At 38.2% G+C, this 27817-nt stretch overlaps 5 protein-coding genes and 1 non-coding gene across 6 annotated transcripts; 5 read left to right on the forward strand and 1 right to left on the reverse strand.

The window, feature by feature from the left end:
* Positions 1-986: 986 nt before the first annotated feature.
* Positions 987-4699, reverse strand: LOC137735289 (serine/threonine-protein kinase SRK2A). Its single transcript, XM_068474706.1, has 9 exons — positions 4067-4699; positions 3720-3794; positions 3516-3617; positions 3235-3288; positions 3050-3142; positions 2865-2957; positions 2230-2334; positions 2041-2139; positions 987-1519 (listed from the first exon to the last, which is right to left on the reverse strand). The coding sequence occupies exons 1-9, from the start codon at positions 4184-4186 to the stop codon at positions 1205-1207; spliced, it is 1056 nt and encodes a 351-aa protein (XP_068330807.1). The 5' UTR covers positions 4187-4699; the 3' UTR covers positions 987-1204.
* Positions 4700-8981: 4282 nt separating this feature from the next.
* On the forward strand, positions 8982-14986 carry LOC137712436 (transmembrane 9 superfamily member 1). The gene is made up of 12 exons (XM_068451510.1): positions 8982-9219; positions 10240-10432; positions 10521-10625; positions 11483-11500; positions 11591-11688; positions 11771-11923; positions 12097-12231; positions 12367-12533; positions 12859-12953; positions 13088-13461; positions 13847-14120; positions 14473-14986. The coding sequence occupies exons 1-12, from the start codon at positions 9130-9132 to the stop codon at positions 14538-14540; spliced, it is 1770 nt and encodes a 589-aa protein (XP_068307611.1). The 5' UTR covers positions 8982-9129; the 3' UTR covers positions 14541-14986.
* A 1138-nt stretch (positions 14987-16124) lies between these two features.
* On the forward strand, positions 16125-16842 carry LOC137712442 (ferredoxin-like). Its single transcript, XM_068451517.1, has one exon. It carries the CDS (start codon positions 16214-16216, stop codon positions 16646-16648), a length of 435 nt encoding a protein of 144 aa, XP_068307618.1. The 5' UTR covers positions 16125-16213; the 3' UTR covers positions 16649-16842.
* A 1756-nt stretch (positions 16843-18598) lies between these two features.
* On the forward strand, positions 18599-21217 carry LOC137738962 (multiple organellar RNA editing factor 1, mitochondrial-like). Its single transcript, XM_068478433.1, has 5 exons — positions 18599-19068; positions 19556-19653; positions 19736-19801; positions 19963-20813; positions 20925-21217. The coding sequence occupies exons 1-5, from the start codon at positions 18674-18676 to the stop codon at positions 20937-20939; spliced, it is 1425 nt and encodes a 474-aa protein (XP_068334534.1). The 5' UTR covers positions 18599-18673; the 3' UTR covers positions 20940-21217.
* Positions 21218-23736: 2519 nt separating this feature from the next.
* TRNAR-UCG (transfer RNA arginine (anticodon UCG)) lies at positions 23737-23810 on the forward strand. The gene has a single exon. It is a non-coding gene; the product is annotated as a tRNA-Arg (tRNA).
* Positions 23811-23825: 15 nt separating this feature from the next.
* Positions 23826-27740, forward strand: LOC137740736 (cleavage and polyadenylation specificity factor subunit 3-I-like). Its single transcript, XM_068480559.1, has 6 exons — positions 23826-23939; positions 24150-24345; positions 24485-24582; positions 25141-25186; positions 25270-25419; positions 25870-27740. Exons 2-6 carry the CDS (start codon positions 24184-24186, stop codon positions 27502-27504), a joined length of 2091 nt encoding a protein of 696 aa, XP_068336660.1. The 5' UTR covers positions 23826-23939; positions 24150-24183; the 3' UTR covers positions 27505-27740.
* The last annotated feature ends 77 nt before the right edge of the window (positions 27741-27817 follow it).

A 27817-nucleotide genomic window follows, 5' to 3' on the forward strand; every position in this document is an offset into this window, starting at 1 on the left:
ACTATACCTTTAAAAATGGTTTTTCATTAAAAGGGAAGTTTTCCATTTAATTTAATTCCAACTTTAAAACATTAGAAGTGCTTTTCAAGCTATTTGGTTTATCATTTGTGTGGGTGATGTGCAGAAATTGGATTTAAAAATTTGAAAAATCTTGCAAAACAAGGTGTTACAAGATTGAACTCGATAAATTTATCAAACTAGAACCCAATCTGAGTAAACTTGCACTCAATTGGAATCCGAGCCTAAATGAACTCGTACGAACCCGAGCTAACCCAAACCAAAATTGTGAAGGTTGATGTCAACCCACCCAACCCGCTTGAGTTGCATCCCTATCTATAGCCTAATCCTACCTATCGCTCTGCCTACCCCCACCAACGGAGACCCTTTGAAGAAGAGAACACCATATCTTCAAAACAAGTTCAACCAAGAACGTTAACTTGGAAGTTTGGAAACCTGGAATGTGAGATTGGTTGATTCTTGAGGTTAAAATGGGGATGTCCAAAGATAAAGTTTGTGTTGATTATTATCAAAACATGGTAAGTGAAAAAATTATGAAATCAAGTAAAAAAGCATTTTCCTACCAAGAAATGCTATGGAGACTTTCAAAGTGAAACTCTCCATGGACTTTACCACCTCATGGTTTAACGTCAATTTTTGTACCAACATTGTGCAAAAAACATGAGGTGTCATAGAGTCCATTGCGAGTTCCACTTTTGAGAGTACTACCTACCAGACAACTGACAACTGACAACTGACAACTGGACATGCAATCACAAGTCAGGGTGACACCAAAATATATAACAAAAGTAATATGTTCCAACTGAATAAACTTGCTTACATACCACACCCCATTAGGGGGCAAAGTTTCCTTTTTGACAATCTCTTGTTCAAAAGATGAAACGACAAAACACAACCCGTTTAGGCTTTAACACTTCCCCCTCCGAGCCTCCCACCTCCCTTAAATTCGAAAACAACGACCCAAAACATCTCAAACCCACGATCTTTGACTATAAATTCTACTAGTGATACATCCAGTCAGTCTCAGCACCACACTATAATTTACAGAAGTTTGTTTATTGAAACACCATCGCCTACGCAAAACAAAAAAAAACTGACTCTTCATACAAACATTACGTTCTTGACTACGGAGATATTGAGAACCCGAACTTTTGGGATTTTTTGATATTGAGGAAGAAACTACTTCTCAGCTGACGCGCACTTCTCCACTTGCATGTACTTCTTTGACTGTCTTGTCATACTCGTCTTCTTCTTCTCCCTCGCCTTCTACATCTTCCTTTGTATCACCATCTTCTTCTCCCCAGCCAAAGCCTCCAATTGATCGGGAAACTGGAGGAGGATTTTTGGCTTCCTCCACTATCTTCATGATGTCTTCAATACTTTGGAGAGAAAAGGTTGGGTTTTCTTTTCTGTAGTAAACGGTTTGAGCTGCTTCTGTAAGCTCTCTCGGCAAGTTCTTTAAAAACCACGGGTGGTTCTTGATTTCTTTAATGGTGATCCTCTGAAACAAGAATTGAAGCCAGTTGAGCACATCATGGAAAAGTATGATAAGAACCAATATCAAATTCACTTAAGCATCTAATGTTCAACACTAGCACAATGATTCAAACTTTTATAATTCATTTCTTTTCGTTTTAGGGGCCACTAAAACCTCGGCAGGAGCAAATCGGATGAGACTGATTGTAAACAAAATATATGAGGACTGAGATGCATACCTCCATCTTCTCATTCTGAAGGTTAAAACATTAATTGGTTGTTAAGACAACTATTACGTTTGAGGTACCATCATGGATTTTTTATTCTTCCAAAGACTATCAAGGTAAAGATTGCAAGGGACACTTTATTATACGCCTAGTCTAGTAGCCTATTCTGTGTCAACAGCCTATATACACAAATTAATTTGATGTTGTCATAACAAGACAATGAGCCAATTGCCATTAACCTACAAAGTTCAGAAACCTAATGCTTCTTTTTTAAGTAAATATTATTGAAACTTGCCAGGCAACATATTATAATACATACCCTTCCTGGATTTGCAACAAAGATGCGAGAGAGGAGATGCCTACAATCTTGAGATATGTGAACATAGTCTGGGATCTTGTACTGAACAGACATTATTTTCTGCATCAAAAGAATGAAAAGGAAACTACACAGTTAAAGCGGAAAAAGGTTAATGATTAACTTTCAGGGCTGAATAAATAGTAAAATTACATTAATGGTTTTCCTGAAATTCTTTGGATCTTCTTGGTCTTCAAATGGATAAGCTCCCACCAGCATAACATACAGGGTTACTCCACATGACCACACATCTGCCAACTGGATGAACAGAAACGAAAATCAGATGATTGAACTGAAGTAAAAGCTGTATAATATATATTTTTTGTTGAAAATTTCTATTTAAATTCTAAGCACAAAAGATTCAATGAACACGTGTATAACATCATTTAACTTCCTGCTCTCCCCAGGTAGGAGAACGGTTGAACTCCCTAATTCCTAGTTGTCATGTAAATGAACATTGCTATTACAGAAGCAAATTATTGAGCAAAAGAAAAAATGATCTGTGCTCTATAAACTATAAAGTCAAATACATCATGACGTCTAATCTACTACTCCAAGTTTCAACTCATTTTCATCATCATTGAATGATATACCTGCACCTTCAACCACCTACTTGGCACAACAAGAAATCACATAAAGAAATCTTATGACGCAATCCGGAAATACCATTTGTTGTAATGATTGGCTATCAACTAATCCTTAGAACAATATACAAGCATCTTTAAAATTGTAGTGCATCAATTACAGAGAATAATGAAAATGACAACAATGAAAAAAATTAAAGCTACCTTGCCATCATACTCTCTTCGAGAAAGAACTTCAGGAGCAATATATGCAGGAGTTCCCACAGTTGATTTAGGCCTTGAATGCAGCAAGGATGACTACACAAATAAAGTTCATCAGAATATAGAACTTTTACATTTACCTTGAAATATCAAAAGCCTCTGACAGTATGTTCATTATAGAATTAAACCTTAGAATAACCAAAATCGCAAATTTTCAGGCGTGGAGCTGGGCTGCCATCCAGCAAGGTATTTTCCAGCTTCAAATCTCGGTGGCATATTTGCTGCACAGAAAGACAAGAGAAAAATGAGAATCACAGGTTAAGGGAAAAATCCATTGGAGATCACGAACTCTAACAATTCATATTATCTTTACCAGAGAATGACAGTAGCTAACTCCCGAGATAAGCTGCTGAAAAAAATACCTAGCCTGCAAAACCAACAAAATTTAACTATTTAAGATGAAGTTGTCACTTAGCAACTTAACAAATTAGCCACATCGGACAAAACACATTGGAGGGTTATCCAATCATAAGTATTGGCATGCTATAAGTATAGCTATCAATTTCTTCATCATTTCCAGGATTTTATTAGGACACGAGTACAAAAGTTTTTAAAAAATTGGAGCTTCTCATTAATCAAGATCAGTGATCAAACCTCATCTTCACTGAACCTTCCTGCATTGCAAATCCTCTCAAAGAGCTCTCCACCAGCCGCATACTCCATAACAATAGCAAGATGTGTAGGAGTCAAAACTACCTGAAATTCCAGAACCTCGTATTAGCACACTGAAACTGATAAGATTTGATTTGGATCCTTCAGAGTTTCAGAATGACGGAGACCATATCAATAAACACACACCTCCTTGAACCGAATGATGTTTGGGTGGCGAAGTGATCTATGGTTTATGATTTCCCTTGCCACATTCTCATCAATCTGCAACCAAACAATGGAATATACAGTTGATCACATACACATGTACACATACATATAATCATATGAAAATAACAAAATAATCTGTTTCTTATGGATTCATTGAACGAAATGGAAAGATTCTAGCTTTTTCTGAGTACCAACTCCGAAATCAAACAAGTGGGTCCTATATGAGGTTTATAATTCTAAAAGAAATAAACTTCAATGCAAAAAGAAAATAAGTAAAAGGTGGTATGAAATTACAGTGAAATAAAAAAGAGGGGGAAAGTAAGGACCTTGAGGCCGCGTTCGATGTATTTCATGGCGACGAGCTCTTTGGTCTCTTTGTTCCTCATAAGCCTGGCCACCCCAAAATTCCCAGATCCAATATCCTTAACAAGCTCGTACTTTTCCATTTTCTACGATTTATTTCTTCAAATTTTGCTGTTTCAGGCTCCGTATAGAAACTCCAATTGAGCTACACACCTCGGAATCTTGAAAGAATCGATTTAGCTTTCAATTCATGGATGATCTCCAAGCTCACACAACACCCAAACGGAGCAATTGGATCGAATTGGAAAAAACACAAATCCTGGAACCGAGATCAGCGTTCTAGAGAGATGGAGAGGGTGGGGGGATTGGGAAGGAAGGGGGTTATTGAATTGGATCACTTGCTGGATTTGATTTGGGGAATTATTTAGGGTTGGGGTTGCATGTGGTGAAGATTGAAAGAAAGATTATTCTATATGTGGAGAGAGAGAGAGAGAGAGAGAGAGAGAGAGAGAGAGAGAGAGAGAGAGAAAGAGAGGTTTGAGGGTTGATGAGCAAACTGAGGGATCCAAGATGCAGAGAAATTTCTTAGAAGGGTAGTAAGCAAGGAATCAGAAAACGCTTTTTTAAAGAATCCCAAACACTGGTTCTGAGCTTTCTTATTTATTTATTTTCAATTATTTAAATTTCTCTATTTTTTTTCCATTTTGTTCGTATTATGCATGACTTTGACTATGAATGCATGTACCAGAGAACAAAGGATATAGATTGAGAGGGACCTTTCTTCGCTCCAAAAAGGTGGTCGGGACCAAAAATTTGGGATCAATTATAGGAGAGATTTTTCAGTATGATCGGTACACGGAGTAGTATATCAAAATTTCATTAAATAAATAGTGAGATATATATGCTAAAAAGTTAATTACTTAAAAAATAAAAATTTCCACCATTTCTATTAAAGCATGTGGTGTACCACTTGTGTTTCAGTTATACTAAAAATTTCTCCAATTATACATCAAACCTCCCATTATACTTGTAGATGCTAGTATAGAAAATGCTTTTCTTTTCTTTTCTTTTTTTTAAGAAAAAATTAATGAAAAGTGTTTGAAAACTTTGAGTTTTAATCAAAATGACAAAAAATGTGTTGTAAGTGAATAGTATAATGAGTGACTTTTTACAGTAAAAATGTGGTTTTTTGTTAAAGTGAACATTACTATGAGTGTTTCGTTAAAACTTTCATTTGTATTGTTATTATTTTGGTTCCGGCTCTTGGTAGTGGCGGATTCATAATTCTAACCTTAGGTGGTTCTAATCAAGGTACACTAGATGCTAGTCGGGTGGTGAGCTGGGGCCTAAGTAGGAGTTTAGGTAGACTAGGCTGATATAAGTAAAGTTATTATATATCATATGAATAAGATCTAAGCTTATACGTTCATCTTTGTCATAAATTAGATCTTTCTTCTTTGTTCTTAGCTTCTGGTGCACGACACTTGCCTAAATCGTTGGATGGTCTTCTCCCTTCCACCATATGCCTAGACTGTTGGGTGGTCCCGGGACACCCAAATCCATGAGTGGATCTGCCCTTGGTCCTCCATCAACCAAATTATTACACTGCAACCATGTTTAATTAAATATTTTGATCAAAGTCATTAGTATTATTGTAACTCCTTCATTTATGAATTTAATATTTTCACAAAATATGATAAATGAATTCAATGAGAGTAAATAATATTTTTTTAAATATAATAATCACTTTAAAAATGAACACTAGAGTAATACTCCTCTCTAAGTTGAATGTACCAGCAATTATTAATATTTAAAAAGAATCGCTATTGGTATAAAATAAATATATGTAATTAACTTTGGTACATTACTACTTAGTATTACGGTTTAGTGATATTTCTCCTTCACTTGTAAGTCTTAAGTTCGATGCTCGTAAAAAATATATCTGAACCATATTATTGTTAGTCCATTTATGAGACTGGGCACATCCTCTCTTTTAATATAAATAATATCGTTTGTTTAAAAAAACACATATACCTTCAGCAAAAAATATATACCATGCACGATCCAGCGTATTAAAGGACATCCACTTAGATAATTCTCCAATTAAAAACAGTTTAGATTAACATATGTGTGTTGTTATCAATGGGCCCACTGCTTCATATTAAATTCTTAATCTCCAATTGGTGGTCTTTGCCCCTAATCACAATCTGATTGCTTTTTAAGGCATTACATCAAAAGAGGTTGTCATTACTTTGACAAAAAGAAAAGGTTGTTTTCTCCAAAAAAAAAAAAAAAAAGAAAAAGAAAAGGAAAGGTTGTTATTACGAAATATGGTGAAAATCGTTTATTAAATTGTTGAAGAGAATCTAACATTTATTTTGGTTTGGTATAAGGTCTTGAGGTTAGGTCTAGGGTTTGTTGTTTTGTAATACAATATATTAATTATCTTCTTCTATACGTACGTTTCTTTTTTTTTCGAGGCTAAATTAAACTAAACTAAATTGCTATATGTATAATTAGTATAGTCTAATTGATAAGGCAATTGGGTTAAATAAAAACAAGTTGGTCCACCTGTGCAAGAAATAGATGACAATTAGATTAAGAGCTTGTGCCCTTTCAGCGGCCCTTCCAACTTCTGCTTGGGCTTGGGCTCGCCAACTACATGAGTTGACTGAGTTGTGTGCACCCACGTGCACAACCCATAGCCAAATTGCTCCTTTTGCCTCCAAGTTGAGCTATTGAATTTCCAATGGTCAATCGATTAGACCGTTAGATTACCCACGGTAAACAAAATTGCAAATTTTTTTGCAATTGCGACGTGCCGCAATTTGGGGCATCCAACATAAATAATTTTGACATTCAACGGCAAGGATTATTGTAAGAGTAAGAAATAAAAAAAATTACCAAAAATATATCCAAATTATTTAAGAAATAAAAAAATTACAAAAAAAAAAATCGTTTATTTCTTTCTCTAAATACCCAACCATCCTCTTCATTACTTGTATTTGAAATATATTATTGAAATTATACAATCATTTTATTTTCATAGAACATACTTACAAAGTATAAAAAAATAATAATAATAATATACATATTTATCAATAGTATCCTTACCCTTTACAAACAGGTGAACTTGCCATGGATGGAGCTGGCTTAGGCCCAGTAGGGGCGCATGCCCCCCTTAATTATTTTTTTTGTTGAAAAAATATACTCTTTTAGTTGCTTGTGATGTTAGTATGAACTATTTTATGCACAATTGTCATCGTTGAAATAACATATTCAGCCATAAAATTTCTAAAGATCGATTGAGAATTTGGATGGGAGATCAATGGATGAATGATAACATGATTATTTTTTGATAGAGATATTTTATTGTATTAGTAATGAAGTTGTCATGCAACGTTTCAAAACATAAAACACGTCGAGGGATATTGTAATAAGTTGTATATAAAAAAAAAACTTACGGATTAATATACAAGTGTTTTGTTAAGTACATTCTTGAACTTTTTAATTTGTGACTTTATTGTTTGAGGGTGCTCTCATCCGTGCAGATTTCTAGCTTCGTCCCTGGAACTTGCACAAAGGTAATTGCTCTTCAGAGTTAATGATAAAGACAATTTAATTTCCCTTGCCCTTGCCGTTGCACTCCTAAAATGAATGGCCTCGCTCTCACGGATCTCACATATGCCAAGGGACGCCTCCGCCGTGTAGATAGCACCAATTGGAGTATGTGGTGTCGAGTTGAAGGGCGTGGTGTCATCATCGACCTCTCCATGGTTGACTAGTGGGAGCTCAATCACTCTCCATGGATGTCCACTAATATTGTCATCTTCTAATGTCGATGTTACAACTTGAAGATAAAAACAAGGACCGTAATGATTTGAAAAGATCTTGCCAATAGAAAGAAACACAGACACGAAGAAAAACAAGACCAAGGATACGAAGAGAGACTCTGCGTTGTCGAGCACTTTTGTTTTGTTCATGTTCTTGTCTTCTTTCATTCCCAAACATCTAGCATCACCCCCCCAACATGCATCACCCTCCCTTGCCTAAAGCTTCTATAATTCAAATTTCATCTTGAAAGTAAATAATTATGAAAAATAAAATTTCGCCCGTAGATTTTCTCACGAGACCAAGAGTGAATGACAATTTACGTGAATCCATAAGTTTGCCTCTGAAATAGCTCCATGTGAAACCCTAGATTTTCTCAACATCTAATACGACTCTTCAAGACCAGTATGGTTCCAGCCCAAAAAACGTAATAAAATAATGCCAATGTCGATGAATAAGTTAACAGATGATATGAAAGTTCAAACTCTGTTGAGTTTGTCAGTCAAATCCTTAATGCAAACCAAATATGTCTCAAAATTACGGTGTTGTATAATTATGAGCCTTAATTTTGCCGCTTTCCAATTCAAAATGGCTTTGAGCTGTGCAAACCCCCAGCCACAGGGTATAAGAAGACTTTCCAAATCAAGCTCTCCATTGGAATAAGAAGATACATCCAAATGAGGCACATGCTCTCAATTTGGCAACAGTGCTCGTCCCAAGTTTCAAGGTAGAGGCCTCTAAGATTTGTTTCCCTTCCAAAAAAGGGACTAATTGGTAGTTTCCTCACAACAGTCTACCTTTTTGGAAGCTGGGAAGACTCACAGAACCATTTCAGTATCCCTCTGACCATCAGTAGGATACTTCCAAGGTAGAGCTCTATGATATATATTCGGGTTTTTGTGGAAGAAGACACATTACGAGGATATCAATGTGATATTTGGGTGCTGTGAAACAACATGATCCATAACAGCCCAATAAACTCAGTCTCCAAAGGACAAAAGAAAGAAACAAAAAGCCCAACCGAAAAGCCCAAAAGGCCCAAGAGGCCCAAATTAAATTAAAGGGAAAAAAAAAAGAAAGAAAGATGCCTTCCGAAGTCTTTCTTTTGCGAAGACTTTGGAGAGTAATTGAGTCGAGTCCGAGTGGCATCAGCCTCAGCCTTTGCCTCCTCTGCCTCTGGGAGAGATCACAACACAAAACATTACTCCACCTCCTCTCGCTCACCGTCCAGATCCCACCCTCGCCGGCGATCGCCATGTTCTCCTCCGTCCGATCTCTCTCCCCCCTCCTCCTCTTCGTCTTCTTCCTCCTCGCTCCCGCCTTCGCCTCCGAGTCAGATCACAAGGTAAATTATTTCACGCTCTCTCTCTCTCTCCCCCTCTCTCTCTATCTCTTCCATTTTGCGTTGCTCAAACCCTAGCATTGGCTCTCTCACTAAATCCTGGTAGATCTCTATGTTTGTCCTTTTAATCTCTGAATTTCGATTCAGATCTGTAATTTGTACGGTTTGTTTGTGTATGTGTTTGTTAGGGTAAGATCTTAACTGGGTTTTGCTTATTGGTCGTATTGTTTCTGTTTTTATCTTATGGGTACCTACGATAGCGCTTATAGTGGCGAATTGGGACTTGCAATGGTGATTTTAATATAGGGTTTTGGTATTATGATAATGGGTTCCAGGGGCCTCAAGGAAATCGGTGATGAAATTTGTGTACGTTGGGGTTTATGCTTGCATTTGAGTAGATTTGCGATTGGATGCCTTTAGCATAGTGAAAGACATCAAGCTTGTCGAAAGTGCAGATCTTGGAACTTGAAAACTACTTTGTATAGATAGCTAATATCGCTACGCATCCATAACACTGAAAATTACATGTGAATGCGATCCAGCTCCACCAAAAACAGGTTGCAAGTCAATCTGCCATTGTAACACAAGAAGTTTGCCTTACCATAACAAAAAATAAATAAATATTATGAGTGATAATGTACCGTACATCTATCCATAAGTCAGGTACCTGTATTCGTTCAATGAACCCTTTTATCCCTGACCTAGGTTACTTTGAAAACACACTAAGGTGGAGGCATCCTGATGCTCTAATGAAGCATCACAGATGGCTGATTGTGTTGACTTGTAGATGTAAAAGACGTTAGGATGAAGCCTTTTTCTGTAATCATCACGTGTTAACTAGACTTTCACATGCACTGTCATTCTGTCATCTGTATTATTAATCTAACTTCAAACCATTTGTTGACTAGTTCTAATTTCACACTTTCCTGTGCTGCTGTGATAATTGATCTTGGATTGATCCATGCTTGATGTAATTATAAATTCTGTCTAAATGTTCCAATGCTCCCTTGCTTTCTTTTGCAGTATAAAGCAGAAGAATCAGTTACCCTTTGGGTGAATAAAGTTGGGCCCTACAATAATCCACAAGAAACATACAATTACTACAGTCTTCCTTTCTGTCATCAATCTGAAAATGCTGCTCACAAATGGGGTGGCCTTGGTGAAGTCCTGGGTGGAAATGAGCTGATTGATAGCCAGATTGAGATAAAGTTTCAAAGTATGTGGACTTCCATGCTCTGCTATAATTTTTGTTGATGGATTGTGGTATTTAATTGCAACTTGATTTGTTTCATTTCTCTGTTCAGAAAATGTGGACAGGGCTACCATTTGCCAACTTGAACTTGACGATCAAAAGGTTAAACACTTCAAGGATGCAATCGAGAATAACTACTGGTTTGAATTTTTCATGGGTATGTTTTACATAAAATTATTTAATACAATATATATAGACAGTATGAATATTGGTTTAGATTAAATCGATGTATGGTGTTTCTAGATGCATAAAAAGTTTTTGTTGGATGTCCTGAGTTAACATTCCAATATACTTTTTGTTAAAAAAAAAAAAAAAAAAATCCAACATACTTATGGACTGTTGATTTACAAAATTGGTACTCTTATTGGTATTTAGTATGCATTTTTTTTTTCTGGGGGAGTCGGTGGTGCATTGGTTCCATTGATATGACATCATTGCATTCCTGGATATACAATGTTATGGCAAGTGTGAAAGATGAATCATACATATCTAGTGCATGGGAGAGAGTGATTTAGGAATCAAAAGAGTATGGCAGAGTTATCTTTAAATCAATATTAAGAACATTTCTCGTGCTTATGTTTGGACGATAATATTGCTGATGTAATAAAAATATGTACTTAGATGTTTCCTTAGTCATATAAGATAGTTAAGCAAACGTGTGTTGTGACTGACAAGTCTATGCCTCATGACCTACAGTCTAATTGTTGCCAAGTTCAATATAACCTTACAACACACGGAACTTGAGAAAACTTGATGTTTAACTACAGGAAATTTGTGTTAATTACATTTTCATGGACAGTATTATAGAGTCTATACACTTAGGAAATGCTCACAATTATCTGAAAAGTAGCTTTATTATGTGTTTGGGAATCTAGATCTTTGTGGGGATCTACTGCAAGGGTTTATTTTCTCTATGTTTTGTGGTCAATTCGTTTGGGGCATTCACTAATCCTATATTTTGTATCTTTAACATATTATCTTACCTGGACGTTGCTGTGCTGGATGCATGTTCAGATGATCTGCCTTTATGGGGTATGCATTATACTCATTCCTTCAAATTTTGAGCTCACGTTTATGTTATCATCCTATTAGATTGATCTTCATCTTCTCATGACGTTCTAGGCTTTGTTGGTGAGCTGCACCAGGACAAGAACAGTGAAAATGGCAAGCATGTCCTTTACACGCATAAAAATATTATTGTTAAATACAATAAAGATCAGGTTTGTGATTCTCCATATCAGATGTGGCTTTAATAGTGCGCTTGAGGATCTATGATATTCATTATAGTTTATATTTTTGTAGATAATTCATGTGAATCTCACTCAAGATAGTCCAAAGCCGTTGGAAGCAGGGAAGAAATTGGACCTAACTTACTCTGTCAAATGGATTGCAACGACTATCACATTTGCACGTCGATTTGATGTCTATTTGGACTACCCTTTTTTTGAGCACCAAGTAACAACTGATTATGTGTTTATTTGTTAACTTATTTTTATTTCTGACGCTGACAGCATATTATTCTAAATTCGGGAGAATAAGTCTGCAAGGGATTTTAACATTGGCTGCTTAATAATGCTTTTTTCTTTTTGGTTTTTTAATGAGCTGTATGACCGTTTTGCAATTTGCAGATACATTGGTTCTCAATTTTCAATTCATTCATGATGGTTATTTTCCTTACTGGTTTGGTGTCAATGATATTGATGCGGACTCTTAGGAATGACTATGCGAAGTATGCTCGGGAAGACGACGATCTGGAGACTCTGGTATGATCTGATGATTTTAATCATATCATATCCTTCTTTTAGATGTTTTGTTATTTTTCTACGTAGATAGAGATACAATAGATACCGTCCTTGTGTGGTGACTGGTAACCCTTTTTGAAAATGTGCCTATTGTAGGAAAGAGATGTCAGTGAAGAGTCTGGGTGGAAACTTGTGCATGGGGATGTTTTTCGGCCTTCTCGTAATTTGGTTATTCTTTCTGCTGTTGTTGGCACGGGCGCTCAGCTAGCGTTGCTTGTTCTTCTCGTCATCTTACTGGCAATTGTTGGGATGTTGTATGTTGGGTATGTTGACTACTTGCTCAAAGTACTTGGGATGCTATTTTGGGTTTTCCACTTTCCTATTTTTTTAATTTAAATATTTTTTTATGATTTTCGAAATGTTTATGTTTGAATCATAAATACATAAGTCTTGCATACTTATATGTTGATGTAATTAATATTAGGCCAGCTATGCGTCGCCACACATTAATCTTTCCCTGTCTTAGCTCTTAGCTTGTTATCTGATATTGCATGCTAAATAGTTAATTACTATTTGTGTACCTGGGAAGAATTGCTATAACTTTAATAGTGTATTATGTCTTAGATCATTTTTTATTTGGTGTCTCAGGAGAGGTGCAATTGTTACAACTTTCATAGTGTGTTACGCCCTTACATCTTTCATTTCTGGTTATGTAAGTGGTGGGATGTATTCAAGACATGGCGGTAAGTATTTAATTTAATTCATATGATAGATATGGTATTCATTCTCTTTAAGTCTTCTAACAAATCACTACAACCTTTGTTTGGATATTTCTGAGCTTGTGTTATTTCTGAAATATTACACCTCGTTTTATCAGGTAAAAACTGGATAAAGTCAATGATACTCACAGCATCTCTATTTCCATTTATGTGCTTTGGGATTGGGTTCATCTTGAACACAATTGCTATATTTTATGGGTCACTGGCTGCTATTCCTTTTGGTACAATGGTGGTTGTTTTTGTCATTTGGGCTTTCATCTCGTTTCCTCTAGCACTTCTTGGTACAGTTGTTGGAAGAAACTGGAGTGGTGCTCCTAACAATCCTTGTCGTGTGAAAACCATTCCTCGTCCTATTCCTGAGAAGAAATGGTATTTAACCCCATCTGTAGTCTCATTGATGGGAGGACTTCTGCCCTTTGGAAGCATATTTATCGAAATGTATTTTGTCTTCACATCCTTCTGGAATTACAAGGTGAAATTGCGATAACTATGTGCTGTTTATAGTATAGACTTGCTGATTAATAGATCTGAGTACCAAATAACATTACAAACATTGGCAGTGCATGCCATTCCTTAGACAAAGTTACAACTTACAATAGTTGGTCCTTATGACACCAAGCTTGTGAAAATTGTAGAAGTCACGAGTTTCATTAGCTGAATTTTATGTCTTGAAAGCAATGATGGGAATCATTTGTTCGTGAAAGACGCATTGAAGTTCTGTTACAGCACATATGAGAAGATTCTATATTGTTTAGAAAGTTGTTAGTCTATTGGGGCAAAAGTGCATGATTGTTGTTGAGTGATGACAGTGATTAACATGAATGCTAACGTATTTCTTCATCTTTGTGTCTTAACAGGTGTATTATGTCTATGGATTTATGCTGCTTGTTTTTCTGATTCTCATCATTGTTACCGTGTGCGTGACAATTGTGGGGACATACTTCTTGCTTAATGCTGAGAACTACCACTGGCAATGGACTTCTTTCTTTTCTGCTGCATCAACAGCTGTCTACGTGTACTTGTATTCTATATATTACTACTATGCAAAGACTAAGATGTCGGGTTTCTTCCAGACCAGCTTCTATTTTGGATACACTTTGATGTTTTGCCTTGGCTTAGGAATCCTTTGCGGTGAGTTTTCTCTTATACACTAACTTGACTTTTATTTCCACTTAAAGGATTCGTAGATGTCAATTTTTTTTTTCTCTGCTCAACTCTTGCTCCCACCCAACCAGCATGGCAGCTGGAAAGAAGGCGATCATATTGTTGACCTATATATTTAAAGGTGTTTTTACGGTGCTGTCATTAATTTGTTGAACTATATGCTTGACCTGAGCATTAGTTTCCCAGTTACTAAGAAGAAATGTTTCTTCCTGAGTGCCATATTCTCCCACGCCTCTTGTTTATAAACGCTAGAAAAGTAAAAAGTGCCAGAAAAATGCTTTAATCTGTGTTTCATTTGTTTCCTTTTTCGAATGTGCAGGAGCTGTTGGATATCTGGGTTCTAATTTGTTTGTAAGGAGGATCTACAGAAATATCAAGTGCGACTAGAGCATCTCCGCGAGGAAATGGACCTGATGGAGATTCTCTGAGTAGATTGGCCGTTGTTGAGGTACATGGTCAGGGATGGGGATCCAGTAACCACTACAGACTGAAATCACGGGGTTTGAGGACAGGGATGCATTCTTTCTCTGGACTCGGGAAAGCCCTGAGATTTTTTTGTTTTCCCCGGCTGTAAGTGAAAGCCGTAATTTTAGATGCAGAGATTGTCTTATAATCTAAGTTAGCGGATGTTGAACTCCTGTTATTTCATTATTTTCTTTTTTCAACCTTTTACAAATAGGTGCATCGTTACTCTCTGTCTGTGTGTCATTGGGATGGATGGAAAAGAGGGGAAGGACTCTCCGAAACGAACCTTTGATTCTGAGTTATGTAACGACTTGTGAATTTTGATTCCATCTGTACCTTGCATATATAAGTATCATTGTCTGAAACCACATATTGTGTCTTTACATCTTTGCACGATCTATTTCGAGTATTTCTTGTAACTTGTATGAATGACAGTTGATTCCGTAATATTTTGTCGGTGTCGATAAAGAAAATTAAGGATGAGCATATCTCCAGCAAGAGCTGATAGCATTTTTGTTCCTTTCCATGCCGTAAACGAGCTCTGTTTTTCGACCTGCATTGTACAAAATTTGCTATGCACTTGACATAAATCTCCGTATCATAATTATTCAACTTAAGATTATCGCTTTCAAAACGAAATCTAGATCCTCTCCGGATTTAAGAGTCCATGGACTGACTGATCTGGATTACTCATCTTAAATCTTACTGCCTCTGTTAGACCGTACTACCATTCCACCTTACTAGAATTGGGGGTTCGAATCTCTCTCCCTCTTCCTCTCACGAATAATTTGGATTACGAGATCTGTCAACTCCGAACTGTGAGATTTAGAGAGGATCTGAATTCTCAAAAAGATAGCCTCTTGTTTGTTATACAGGTAATGCTATAGTTAAACCCATCTTGGGTAACTTCAATTTAACCAGCGGTGTAGAGAAGGACAAGTCCTCTAATTTTGTAGGTAGGAAGAGTGGATCTAGTGTTGTATGTGTGGCCAAATGCTCATTTCACATCTTGTGATCTGCGGTCAATTTATGTGGTCATAAATGTTTTTCGATCCCACCTCCACAAACCAAGAGGAGATGTTAACCTCTGTATTATTTACTAGTTTATTTTAGAACCAAAATTAATTAATTTTATCAGCTCTAGTAGTATAAGCTTGTAACTAAACATGATATTAAGATGATTTTGATTGCTTGCATGAAGTCTAATTAAGTAAGGTTATGATGGTCTTAGTGTGTTCATCTTGCATGAAATTACACAAAATACGTCGTCCTTCGACCCTTGAGTTAGTTGGATAAAACTGTGTGCGGGTAACACTAACCGTTGAAATAAGACCAAAAACCTGGTTCAGAGGAGGATTGTGCCCGCCACATTCACTCACTCTCTATGGTCCTGTGGTGATGATAAAAAGATAGAGTGATCCACAAGGTGTTGCCACGTCGCAGATAAGGGTTGATGCCACTTCACCCTCTCTCTCTCATTTGTAGCCACACTATTTCCCCAAGCCATCCCATTTATCAACACTGCCAAGACTTTCACTCCCACTCTCTTTAGCCACAACACAAAAAAGCCTTGCAACCAAAGCAAACCAACAAACATGGCAGCCACAGCTCTCTCAGGCACCATGGTCAGCACCTCCTTCATCCGCGGCCAGCCAATGACCAGCCTGCGGTTATCCCCCAACGTCGGTCAGGCCCTTTTCGGGCTCAAGGCCAACCGCGGAGGGCGTGTGGCGATGGCTGCCTACAAGGTGAAGCTGCTCACACCAGAAGGGCCACAAGAGTTTGAGTGCCCCGACGACGTGTACATTCTCGACGCGGCGGAGGAGGCCGGGATTGACCTGCCCTACTCCTGCAGGGCAGGGTCTTGCTCCTCGTGCGCCGGCAAAGTCGTGAGTGGGGGTGTGGATCAGTCGGACCAGAGCTTTCTGGATGATGAGCAGATTGACGGTGGATTCGTGCTCACTTGTGTGGCTTATCCGTCGTCTGACGTCACACTTGAGACCCACAAGGAAGAGGAGCTTACTGGTTAAGTGCTTTTGAGCTTTCTCATGATGACGTCATGTTTTGATGGCTGCTGGCTGGTTGGATCTGGCTTTAGTTTGTTTCAGGATAAGGTTGTCTTGTTTCTAATTATATGAGTTGCTTAATGATTTTGTACTCTCGTTTGTGGTATGGAGATCTTTGTATCTTCTAAACTCACCCTTTTATGAATCTCTCTGTGTTTGGAAGTGCTTTTAGAATAATTAGAAGTGCTTTTAGATAATTAAAAGTGTTTTTGAGTTGCGAAATGTTCAAGAAGTAAAAACTTCCAAATGCTTTTCCACGAAGCACTTTGGTTTTCATCAGATTTTTCAGAGTACTTGTATTAAAAGTGCTTGTGAGCTGGTACCCCCAGTTTCTAAGTTTAAAAGTGAGGGACATGTCTTCAAACCAGATTTGGGAATCAATTTTAACATTGCATAACAGGACATTAAGTGTTAAGAACTTGCATACTAATCCGTAGTCGGAATTGTAGGAATTGAAATGAGGAGGAGTCGGAATTGGATTTTTGTTGATTGTGGTTACGGATTATCAAACACCCCGTAAAATTATATTTCACAACGCCAAAAATACTTGTGAAGCCTTCAACTTGCTAAGCTGTCAAACAATACTTTGAATTCTTGGCCGACAAGTCAAGAACTTCATTTTTTCTGAAACAAATCTAATACAGCGTCCACATTTTCTTCCACTCCATTGCCTTCATCGTCTTCGTCGCTGTTAGTAGGAGGCTGTGAATCACTCATTCTTACCGATTCAGATAAATACTCGTGCACTCGAAATGAGTATTCATGCTGAGGTGGTTGGGGTTCGGAAGTGCTGCTGCCGGTGCTCTCTCTCCTTCTCTGTGTGGATGTGACGGCGTCGTATGGTGCTGCAAGTCTTTTTCAACGTACTCACATGGAGAAGCAGCGTATCCTTCCTTTCCGTCATTCGTTCTTGTAAATTTAAAAGATCTAACGGTCCTTTTTTTACTTAAGAAACTGGTAGGAATAATATCAGAATTTGTTGCAACAGTTCATCATCTACTATGTAGCTATTCAATTGCTTCTCTTAAAATTACGAGATGGTTCCTTGTTTTTAAGGCCAAATTACCATTAGGATAATAACTTTTACTCTTCTTGATAATGCAGTATTCAAGTGCGTACTTAACGTGTCATAAAATAAGTCCATTGACAAGAAAAATATATTTTTCTTCACTTGTTGATATTTCTATGAACATGTTCTCAATTTCTCACAAAATTAGTGCTTGTGAAAAGAAAATTATTTTAATGGGCGAACCAAGACGAGCCATGTAACATTTTACTGGATTGACATGAACACGACACATACGACTTGTTTAATAGGTTTAGATTCAACTAATTAAAAATCAAATTCTCCACTACTTATTAATATGAGTCTAGTGATATTTATCTTCACTTATAAATGAGTGATTTTATTGTAAATATTACGTTAAAAAAAATCAGGACTCAAAATGTAATCTTGACCAAAGAAAAAAGTGTTTCTTTCAGGAAGTTCAAGTGTTTTTTAAAGGTTTAATTGCATTTTTACTAAAAAATAGTTCAGAAAATATTTTATCAAAAACACCTTTAACCATTTCAGAAACACTTTCAATCAATTTAAAAGTATTTTCAAGCATGTTGAAAAACTCCAAAAGATCTAGTACTCAAGTGAAAGGCAAAAGAACAACTTAGTACTACAGTATAGTGATATTTTTCTTTACTAATATTTGAGATGTTATTGGTTCAATTTTTGCCAATGACAAATTTAAACCACATTATTGCTAGTCCATTATGAGGCTAAACACACATCACTCCTACTGTGTATATAATATCGATTATTCAAAATATAGATAATATCCATTTTTCAAAAAAAAAAAAAAAAATGAAGGGCAAAACCGAAATTCTAGGAAGAAGAAATGATGCCCTCGTGCGGGATTTGGGGTTAATGCACACAGAGCAGTGAACCTTTTTCTTCTCTAAAACCCCGAACAGGCCAAAATTCTCAAAACCCTAGCCATGGCGCTGTGCTCTCTACGCCTCCGCCGAACCCTAAGCGGTCTCTCCACTCTCCACCGCTCTCTCTCCGCAACCTCCGCACTCTCAGCTCTACAATCCTCTTCCTCTCCTCTGCTTCGCGCCCCCACCTCCGAAAAATCCCCTGCATCGCCGCAACAGTCCTGGAGGCTCCTCCTCCAGTCTCGGACTTTCAGGTCGTCGTCGGTCTCCTCCGCACGGCCGTCGTCGTACGGAAACAACCAAAAGGACGAGATTGACCCGCATACGGTACTGTTCGAAGGGTGCGATTACAACCACTGGCTGATCGTCATGGATTTCCCGAGAGACAACAAGCCTCCGGCTGAAGAAATGATCAGGAATTATGAGGAGACCTGTGCTAAGGGCTTGAACATCAGGTCTCTCTCTCTCTCTCTCTCTCTACGTGTTTATGTTTATTGTATTTGATTTTATAATATGTTTGGTTACTAAGAAAATTTGGGGTAAAATTACATTTGTGAACGAAATTGTTAATTTTGATCTTGGTTGCGTAGTTTCTGGGGTAATCGCCTCGAGCCCTTAAAGGAACTGATAAGATGTTGCACTGTCTTGCCTGTGAAATATTTTACTTTCAGAAAGAAAGAAGGAGAGGGGAATGAATTCGGGTGACGATGTTAGTTCTTTTCGGGTCTTTTCTATAGTTTCCGATTATCGAATCTAATTCTGACTGGTCTTACTATACATATATTATTGGCTATATATGTATTACTCATCAACCATTTGCTGGGTCCTGGATGCGATTCTGTTGATGCTACTAGTTTCTTGGCGTGTTTTTGGTTCGCTCTATGTTTGCAGCAGTACTGTATGCATTGGATTTTTCTTCTCTTAAGTTTTATTGTTATTCAGTGTGGAAGAGGCAAAAAAGAAGATGTATGCTTGTAGCACTACAACATATACAGGCTTTCAGGTTGAGATGTCCGAGGAAGAGTCACAGAAGTTCGAAGGTAAGTTTTGGATAGCATTCTGCGTTACCATTGAAAATGATAGTCTTGAATCCTGCTAACTTCTCCGTTCAACGTTTAACAGGTTTACCTGGAGTAGTGTTTGTGCTGCCAGATTCTTACATTGATGTACAGAACAAAGAGTATGGAGGTAAGATTTAAATGATCATTTTCTTTGAGAATGGTGGGTTGCAAATTTATCAGCAGATTCAACCAGTTATGCTGTTTTGGATTGGAGAGTTGTAAACAAATGAGCTAGTCCATCCATATCTAGCATTTTAATGTATTTAAGTTGTTTTTGATAAATATCAGGAGACAAATACATTAATGGTACAATCATACCAAGACCACCCCCAGTTCAGTATGGAAGGCAGCAGGGCGGAAGATTCCGTGATAATAACAGGAACCGTGACCAACAAAGATATGATCAGCAACGACCATCGTATAATCCGCCAGGCAATCCCTCCTATAGTCAACAGGGTGCTATGCAAGGTGGAGGGAACTACGAGGCATCACAAAATTATCCACAACAAAATTATAGGTCACCAAGACAAGGAGAGAACACAGGTCCTATTCCAGTGAATACCCCTGGAGCGAGGGATGCTTATCAGCCAGGCAGAGATCCAGTACCTTCATATCAGGGCAATTACAACCAAGGTGGGCAGCAAGGTTATCGTCCTGAAGAACACAGGAACTTCCCACAGGGAGATCAGAGGAATTATGCTCCTCCTGGTCAGCAGGGATTTAGGGGAGAAAATAGGAATTATGGCCCCCAACATGCTGATACTAGTGGACAAGGTTTGAGTGGATTTCAAGGACAGGGAACAGCTGGAGCTTATGGACAAGGGCCGAGCTCTGGAACTTATGGGCAAGGGCCGAGCTCTGGAGCTTATGGGCAAGGACCGAGCACTGGAGCTTATGGGCAAGGACCGAGCACTGGCGCTTATGGGCAAGGACCGAGCACTGGATCTTATGGACAAGGACCGAGCACTGGATCTTATGGACAAGGACCGAGCACTGTAGCTTATGGACAAGGACCGAACCCTGGGGCTTATGGCCAAGGACCGACATCTGGTAATGGCCAGAGATACCCTGGGCATGGAGGAGATGACAGGTTCCAACAAAGTAACTATGCACCCGTGGGACAGACAGGGATTAACCAAGTAAGATCCACTGTTTATGAATCTTTAACTTGTGGAGTATCATTAAAATTTGAGCATGAGATGAGAAATTGATGGAATTTTTAGATAGCTCATGGTTATTGGTTTTTGCAGGGGAAAAATTATTGATGACATGCCAGTGCCACTCAAGACATGACGATGCAAGAAGGGATGTAGGAAGACGAGTTATAATCGGTGTATTTCTCATGTTTGATCTGATGGGAAGGGAGATTATTTGTCCTCCTGAAGTCTTTCCGTGGTAAATAATCTGTCAAATTCCTTTTGTGAATCCTCTTTCGTAGTGAAATGAGACGGTAAAGCTTATCTTGTTGCAGTAGGTTTTGAAACTTCTATTGGGACTCTGGTGGTTTAGACTGATATAAGATTGGTTCCATCGGTCTTCGTAAGATATTTAATATTGCTTGAAAACGATAATTGAGATTGGTGATTGATTAGTTTGAACTCAATTACGTGCATAATGAAGCTTTCCGGTCCCACCAATTACTCCCTGCGCTCCCATTTCCCTCCCCCCGGAAGGAAAGCGGCGCAGAACTGCTGCAGGCGGCAACGTTGGCCAACGTGCACACGTTCTGGCAGAGGCTAGTGACCTTGGCGAGGATTAGGAGAGAGAGAATGGCAGCTGCGCTGTGCGAGGCGACGTAGTGGCATGTGAGGAAGATGAACGTGATGAGGATGATGGCGGAGGTGTTGTGGGCGAGGAGAACAGGGGCGTGGAATTGGAGAAGAGAGAAGAGAGAGAGGATGGAGAGGGTGCGGGGGGTGAGGGACGGGTGCATTTTTTTTTTTGCATTTTTTTAATATTGAAGTGGGTCCATATTGACACGTGGCGCTTAGTTATTGTTCACGTGGGTACCATGTCATCAGTTAACAGAAGTATTAACGGAAAACTTAACGGATGTATGAAACTGTTCCAAAATTAAGACTTGAGGTATGACTCTGGGATGAAAAAAACTTTATGCACCAAATGTTGAAAACCATGAAATTTCAGGGTAGTAAATTGAGATTAACCCTTTAAACTACTATGTTCATCTAAATTAGATATGAATGAAAATAATTGTAATTTTATTTTTTACTTGCATTTTCCTTTTCTTTTCCATTCCTACGGAATGGGTCCTATCATTGAAGGGTCGACAATTTTGATGGGCTTGATCTTAATGATTAGAACCTAGAGACCCTTAGTGACAAGGTAATCGAATGACTCTATGTGGTGGCGGAAGAGCTCGTGCACCGCCACGAAGTCCTCCCCCGAAGCCGGTTGCTTCCCCAACATCTTCGTCGGCTTCTCTTCTCTCTCCAACGACCTCGTTCTTCTGATTGTCGTTTCGCTCTTTGTTCAGTGAAGAAGGAAGGAACGAAGAAGGAGGGGTTTTGTTTCTGCCTTCTTGTTTACATAGGGTTTCATTAACATTTTAGGGTTTTGGGTTTTGGAGATTGTTTGGCAGATTTATTTTTTATTTTTTATTTTTTATGTCATACTGTTGGTTTGGGCTTTTGTTGTTTGTGGTTTGGGCTAAAGCCCAAGTTTTCGTTGGATGTACTCCTGGCCCGTTAAAAAAATAATACGAAATTTATAGTTTATTCTGATTTAATAGGGTCCTCTGTTTGTTTAATAATTTTTTATATGAAAATATATTTACACCAAGGAAAACTGGTAATTGCAAACTTCTCTCTTTCTATTACTCCGATATAAAATGAGTGAATTGCAGGTTAAAGTTTTTTGCTTCAACCTATTACGTTTGTAAGTTCAAAATTCTCCCACACTTCTTTGTGTAAATTTTTATGCAAAGGCCTTTTGTAACAGATCGGACTGTATTAACTATTTCAGTCGGATATAATTATGTGTACATCGGACTGTACTTTGAACTAGATTAGTTTTATATGGTACTCGGAAAAGCAAGAAAGTCCTTAAACCTTTTCTCGTGGATTACAAATGTTATATACACAATGCGTTTGGTCGGATGCAGGTATACGGTTACCGGATGTCTTTGTGGGCTGAGCACCTGGGTGGACTTGAGGATACCTATCAAGATCCTGAGAGCCTTGAACGCGTGAAGCGTACTAATGAGATTGCCAAGCTTAACTGGAAAGCATTTGTGTCTGAAGAGCATAAGGAGATGAAGGGATACTAGATGTCGTACCCGGTTCAGATCGGAAGAGATGGATGAGTGTTCGTTGCCTGGATACTTGGAGCATCCACCAGTCTTCCGGATGCGGTAACAACGTAATCAATTGAGGGAGTCAAGGCACCAACATATGATGTACAATGTGGTTTTGTAGAATCATTAGAACAATATGCCTTTATGATGTCATGAATTATATCAGTAATTGGTATTCTAATGTTTATCATCTTTGTAAAGTAAGGATAAAACTGCGTACAAAAAATGTTCCTTCCTAACCTTCGCAAAGCGGAGAGTCTTATTGGGTTGTCCTTTTAATTGGTATTGTAATATTCGTATCTCATATGATAGTGATTTTTGAAAATAAGGCATCATTTGTTTGATTGAAATGCTAGAATATATATATACATTATAATGGCTACACACTTTAACTAAAAGGAATGAAACCCCCTAACACTATTGACCAAAATGCTAGAATGCAGTTGAGATCGCGAATTGTTGGTTAGAATATTATTGTGTGATACTGAAACACTGTTACATGGTTAATCAATCCATTTATGATTAACAACGTACATAATCACCATTTTAAGAGCTAGTAAGTTCTCATAATTCTCTGAGCACAAATTGATAAATTAAGAAGAAAAAAAAAAAAGGGTTATATGTTTAGCAAATCCGACTATTTGATTGATCTTGCAACACATTTTGTGAAGCATCCCAAGAACAAAGATGTCAAGCTTGTTCAAAGGTTGAGTGTAGTATAGATAAGTTTCTACACCCTCCTATTATCTGACCGCATAGCGCAGTGGATTAGCGCGTCTGACTTCGGATCAGAAGGTCGTGGGTTCGACTCCCACTGTGGTCGTTTGTTTTTAATTCTTTCATCCTCTTCTCCTCGCTCCTCTCCTCAGCGAAATTTCCTAAACACACTCTCTCTCTCTAGGGTTTTAGGCATTTTTTTTACCCCTCTCTCTCTCCTTCTCTGTAATCTTAGGTAAGAAATCGAACATTTTCTTTTCTGGTTTTCATTTATTTATATGATGTTCTTTGCTTTTCCTCTTCAATTCAACTAAAATTTCAATTTCTTAATTTTTTTTTTTTTGACGGGGTAAATTCGATTTAGGGTCTGAAAAAAAAAAAGGGTAATCAAGAAAATGTAACTTTTAGTTGGAATTTCAAGTCTTCTGATTCATTTGTCTATCAGTTTGATTGCAGAGCTTCACACATTCCGGGTAAAGATGGCTTCAGTGGGACAACCGCCGGCGCCGGCGCCTCTTAAGCGGCGGGAGGCTCCTGCTGCATCAAGAGAAGATGATAAAATGATCATCACTCCGCTAGGTGCCGGCAATGAAGTCGGCCGCTCTTGCGTGCACATGACCTTCAAAGGGAAAACTGTCTTGGTATGCTGCCATTCACACAACTGCGTTATTATTTTTTCCCAGTATCGAATATATAATTCGTGTTTTCACTCTCCTGACTTTGATTTTTTTCTTGTTTCTTGCATTTGTGGCTGTGTGGTCGCCTTCGTATGAATTGTAGTTTGATTGTGGTATTCACCCCGCTTATTCGGGCATGGCTGCTTTGCCCTACTTTGATGAGATTGATCCGTCCACAATTGATGTCCTTCTCGTAACCCAGTATGTATTTATCGTCAACTGATGTACAAAATTTGGAGCTTTTGTTGAAATCTGTTGCTAAATTATATCAGAGATGACACATTGGGTCAACAAAACTCTTAATTTGTTATGTTTTCTCTGGTTTAGTACAACATACTTTACGTTCTTTCGTTCTGTATTTCTTGTTTAGAGTTAGAAGCGATGAATGCTAATGGGATAGCTGCTTACATGGGATAATTTTTCTTTGACTAAAAGATGGCTTTGAACATATCAACCATTCTTTTTTTAACTACTTTTTGCTTATTTCCTTGATTTTCTTGTCAGTTGAAAAGATTGTATATAATGATGGAAAATTAGCTCAAATACCCAATTTACGGACCTAAATCCTCAACACCACTTATTTACAACAAAGAGTTTCCACAACAAAATGATCTAGATCCTAATAAGCTGAATTAATATGCAAAACTATCCTAATCACCTGATTAGATCCTATTACATTTTATAGTTAAAAGTTACGTTACCTTCTACTTGATGGTTCATTCCATTATACTAATATGCGGTCATGCTTTTTTCTTGCAGCTTTCACTTGGATCATGCTGCATCCCTACCTTACTTTCTTGAGAAGGTTTTCACTCTATGAAGGAATTATACAATAATTTGTATGTATTTTGCTATTCAGGGGACTAATATCTCTGTAACTTTTGATAGACCACATTCAAAGGCCGAGTTTTTATGACTTATGCTACAAAGGTTATCTACAAGTTGCTTTTGACGGATTATATAAAAGTGAGCAAAGTTTCAGTTGAAGATATGTTGTTTGATGAGCAGGACATAAATTCCTCAATGGATAGAATTGAGGTTTGTTGTCCTTCCATGGCTTATGTTTTCATTCCCACCTGTTTTGTTTCCACTTTCCAGCATAACCAACCTAACGCAGATTTATGTTAAATTTGAGTTATGTTGTTCTTGATGATGTATTTTCTATCGCTACTAGTACTGTTAGTTATGTGTCTCATAGGGGATGTATATTTAGATGTATTTCAGTTGGCATTTTTTTACTTAATTAATATTGCAGTTGAGGACAGGGCGATTGGTGATATTAGTACTTTGAGTAGTTGATTAATCTTTGTGGTCACTGATGAACTCTCAGTCCTCACCATCTTTACGTCATTATACATTTATTATTTACTGTATTCAGTACGCTTAACAGGAATACTGTTATTGGATCCTTAATCCTTTAAATCCGACATGATTCATGAATGATATTCCCATGATAATATTAATATTAACAATGCATGATAATTGCAGGTTATTGATTTCCATCAGACAGTAGAGGTTGAGGGCATTCGATTTTGGTGCTACGCTGCCGGTCATGTCCTTGGTGCTGCCATGTTTATGGTTGATATAGCCGGTGTTAGAGTCCTTTATACTGGAGATTATTCACGTGAAGAAGACCGGCATCTCCGTGCTGCTGAGACCCCACTGTTCTCCCCTGATGTATGCATTATTGAATCGACTTATGGTGTCCAGCACCATCAACCTCGGCACATCCGTGAGAAGCGGTTCACTGATGTTATCCACACAACCATCTCTCAAGGGGGTCGTGTCTTGATTCCTGCATATGCACTTGGCCGTGCCCAAGAACTTCTCCTCATCCTTGATGAGTATTGGTCAAACCATCCTGAGCTCCATAATATTCCCATTTATTATGCTTCTCCACTTGCCAAAAGATGTTTGTCTGTATACGAGACATACACCCTTTCTATGAACGATAGGATCCGCAATGCGAAGTCAAATCCTTTCATTTTCAAGTACATATCACCACTAAAGAGCATTGAGAATTTCAAAGATGTAGGCCCATCGGTGGTGATGGCAAGCCCTGGTGGTCTTCAGAGTGGACTGTCAAGGCAGCTATTTGATAAGTGGTGCACTGATAAGAAAAATTCATGCGTTATTCCAGGTTATATGGTTGAAGGGACTCTAGCCAAAACCATCATCAATGAACCGAAAGAGGTAACTAGTATGACTGGACTCTCGGTACCTCTCAACATGCAGGTCCATCACATTTCATTCTCTGCCCACGCGGACTCTGTCCAGACTACTGCATTTTTGGACGAGCTGAGGCCTCCTAACATAATCCTAGTTCATGGAGGAGCTAATGAGATGGGAAGGCTAAAACAGAAGCTCGTGACCCAGTTTGCTGATTGGAACACCAAAATCCTGACCCCAAAGAATTGTCAGTCTGTTGAATTGTATTTTAACTCCCAGAAAATGGCAAAAGCTATTGGAAGGCTTGCTGAGAAGATCCCTGAAGTTTGTGAAACTGTCAGCGGTTTGCTGGTAAAAAAAGGCTTCAGTTATCAAATAATGGCTTCCGATGATCTCCATGTCTTCTCACAGCTGTGCACAGCAAATGTCACTCAACGGATTACTATTCCATATGCTAGTGGCTTCACTGTGATAAAACATCGGCTTAAGCAAATATTCGAGAGTGTAGAGTCTTCAGTGGATGAGGAATCTGGAGTGGCAACATTGCGAGTGCATGATCGGGTGACATTGAAGCAGGATACAGATAAACACATATCACTGCATTGGCCTTCGGATCCTATAAGTGACATGGTGTCCGACTCCATTGTTGCTCTTATTTTGAATATCAATCGAGAAGTCCCCAAGGTAGTTGTTGAATCAGAGGAGATGAAAACTGAGGAAGAAAATGGGAAGAAGGTGGAAAAGGTCATTCGTGCACTTCTGGTTTCACTCTTTGGCGATGTGAAGCCTGGAGAAAATGGGAAACTAGTGATTAGTGTTGATGGGAATGTGGCGCAGCTTGATAAACAGAGCGGGGATGTAGAGAGTGAAAACGAAGGTCTCAAGGAAAGAGTAAAAACAGCATTTCGTCGAATCCAAAGTGCGGTGAAGCCAATCCCTCTCCCTGCAACGTAAGCAGCTGCAGCTTATCAGTCTATCTTTTGCTGCATTTTGAATAACTTTTGAATCTTGTAAAGCTATAGAGATGAACACTGGATGCTAGTTAACAGTAGTGTCTGAGCTCGTATTTAGTACCAACTAAGCTAGCAACTGTTAAACGCAAAGCAACTGACTTTTGTCAATTTTGTATGGACTAGTTTTCAAGAGTTCTACTCTTTTTTTTTTCGAATGCTATCGTTATCGTTCGTGTCTCTCGGAGAAGTTGTGGTTAAATTGTTTTAATTTCAAGGACGCGTGTGTTTCTGTTGACTAATGCTGCTTTGTTTCA

Source organism: Pyrus communis, chromosome 1 (assembly GCF_963583255.1).
Source record: "Pyrus communis chromosome 1, drPyrComm1.1, whole genome shotgun sequence".
Taxonomy (NCBI): Eukaryota; Viridiplantae; Streptophyta; class Magnoliopsida; order Rosales; family Rosaceae; genus Pyrus; species Pyrus communis.

What these genes read in the sequence shown, in the direction of transcription:
- LOC137712436 (XM_068451510.1), top strand. Translation starts at nt 9,130, where the DNA reads ATGTTCTCCTCCGTCCGATCTCTCTCCCCCCTCCTCCTCTTCGTCTTC. An exon ending in CCTCCGAGTCAGATCACAAG is followed by an intron (nt 9,220 to 10,239) that starts GTAAATTATTTC and finishes TTTCTTTTGCAG; the next exon opens with TATAAAGCAGAAGAATCAGT. An exon ending in TTAAATACAATAAAGATCAG is followed by an intron (nt 11,689 to 11,770) that starts GTTTGTGATTCT and finishes ATATTTTTGTAG; the next exon opens with ATAATTCATGTGAATCTCAC.
- LOC137735289 (XM_068474706.1), bottom strand. Translation starts at nt 4,186, where the DNA reads ATGGAAAAGTACGAGCTTGTTAAGGATATTGGATCTGGGAATTTTGGG. An exon ending in GAAGAGAGTATGATGGCAAG is followed by an intron (nt 2,335 to 2,864) that starts GTAGCTTTAATT and finishes CTGTTCATCCAG; the next exon opens with TTGGCAGATGTGTGGTCATG. An exon ending in TTGTTGCAAATCCAGGAAGG is followed by an intron (nt 1,520 to 2,040) that starts GTATGTATTATA and finishes TTCTTGTTTCAG; the next exon opens with AGGATCACCATTAAAGAAAT.
- LOC137740736 (XM_068480559.1), top strand. Translation starts at nt 24,184, where the DNA reads ATGGCTTCAGTGGGACAACCGCCGGCGCCGGCGCCTCTTAAGCGGCGG. An exon ending in GATGTCCTTCTCGTAACCCA is followed by an intron (nt 24,583 to 25,140) that starts GTATGTATTTAT and finishes TTTTTCTTGCAG; the next exon opens with CTTTCACTTGGATCATGCTG. An exon ending in TACCTTACTTTCTTGAGAAG is followed by an intron (nt 25,187 to 25,269) that starts GTTTTCACTCTA and finishes AACTTTTGATAG; the next exon opens with ACCACATTCAAAGGCCGAGT.
- LOC137738962 (XM_068478433.1), top strand. Translation starts at nt 18,674, where the DNA reads ATGGCGCTGTGCTCTCTACGCCTCCGCCGAACCCTAAGCGGTCTCTCC. An exon ending in AGAGTCACAGAAGTTCGAAG is followed by an intron (nt 19,654 to 19,735) that starts GTAAGTTTTGGA and finishes AACGTTTAACAG; the next exon opens with GTTTACCTGGAGTAGTGTTT. An exon ending in ACAGAACAAAGAGTATGGAG is followed by an intron (nt 19,802 to 19,962) that starts GTAAGATTTAAA and finishes GATAAATATCAG; the next exon opens with GAGACAAATACATTAATGGT.
- LOC137712442 (XM_068451517.1), top strand. Translation starts at nt 16,214, where the DNA reads ATGGCAGCCACAGCTCTCTCAGGCACCATGGTCAGCACCTCCTTCATC.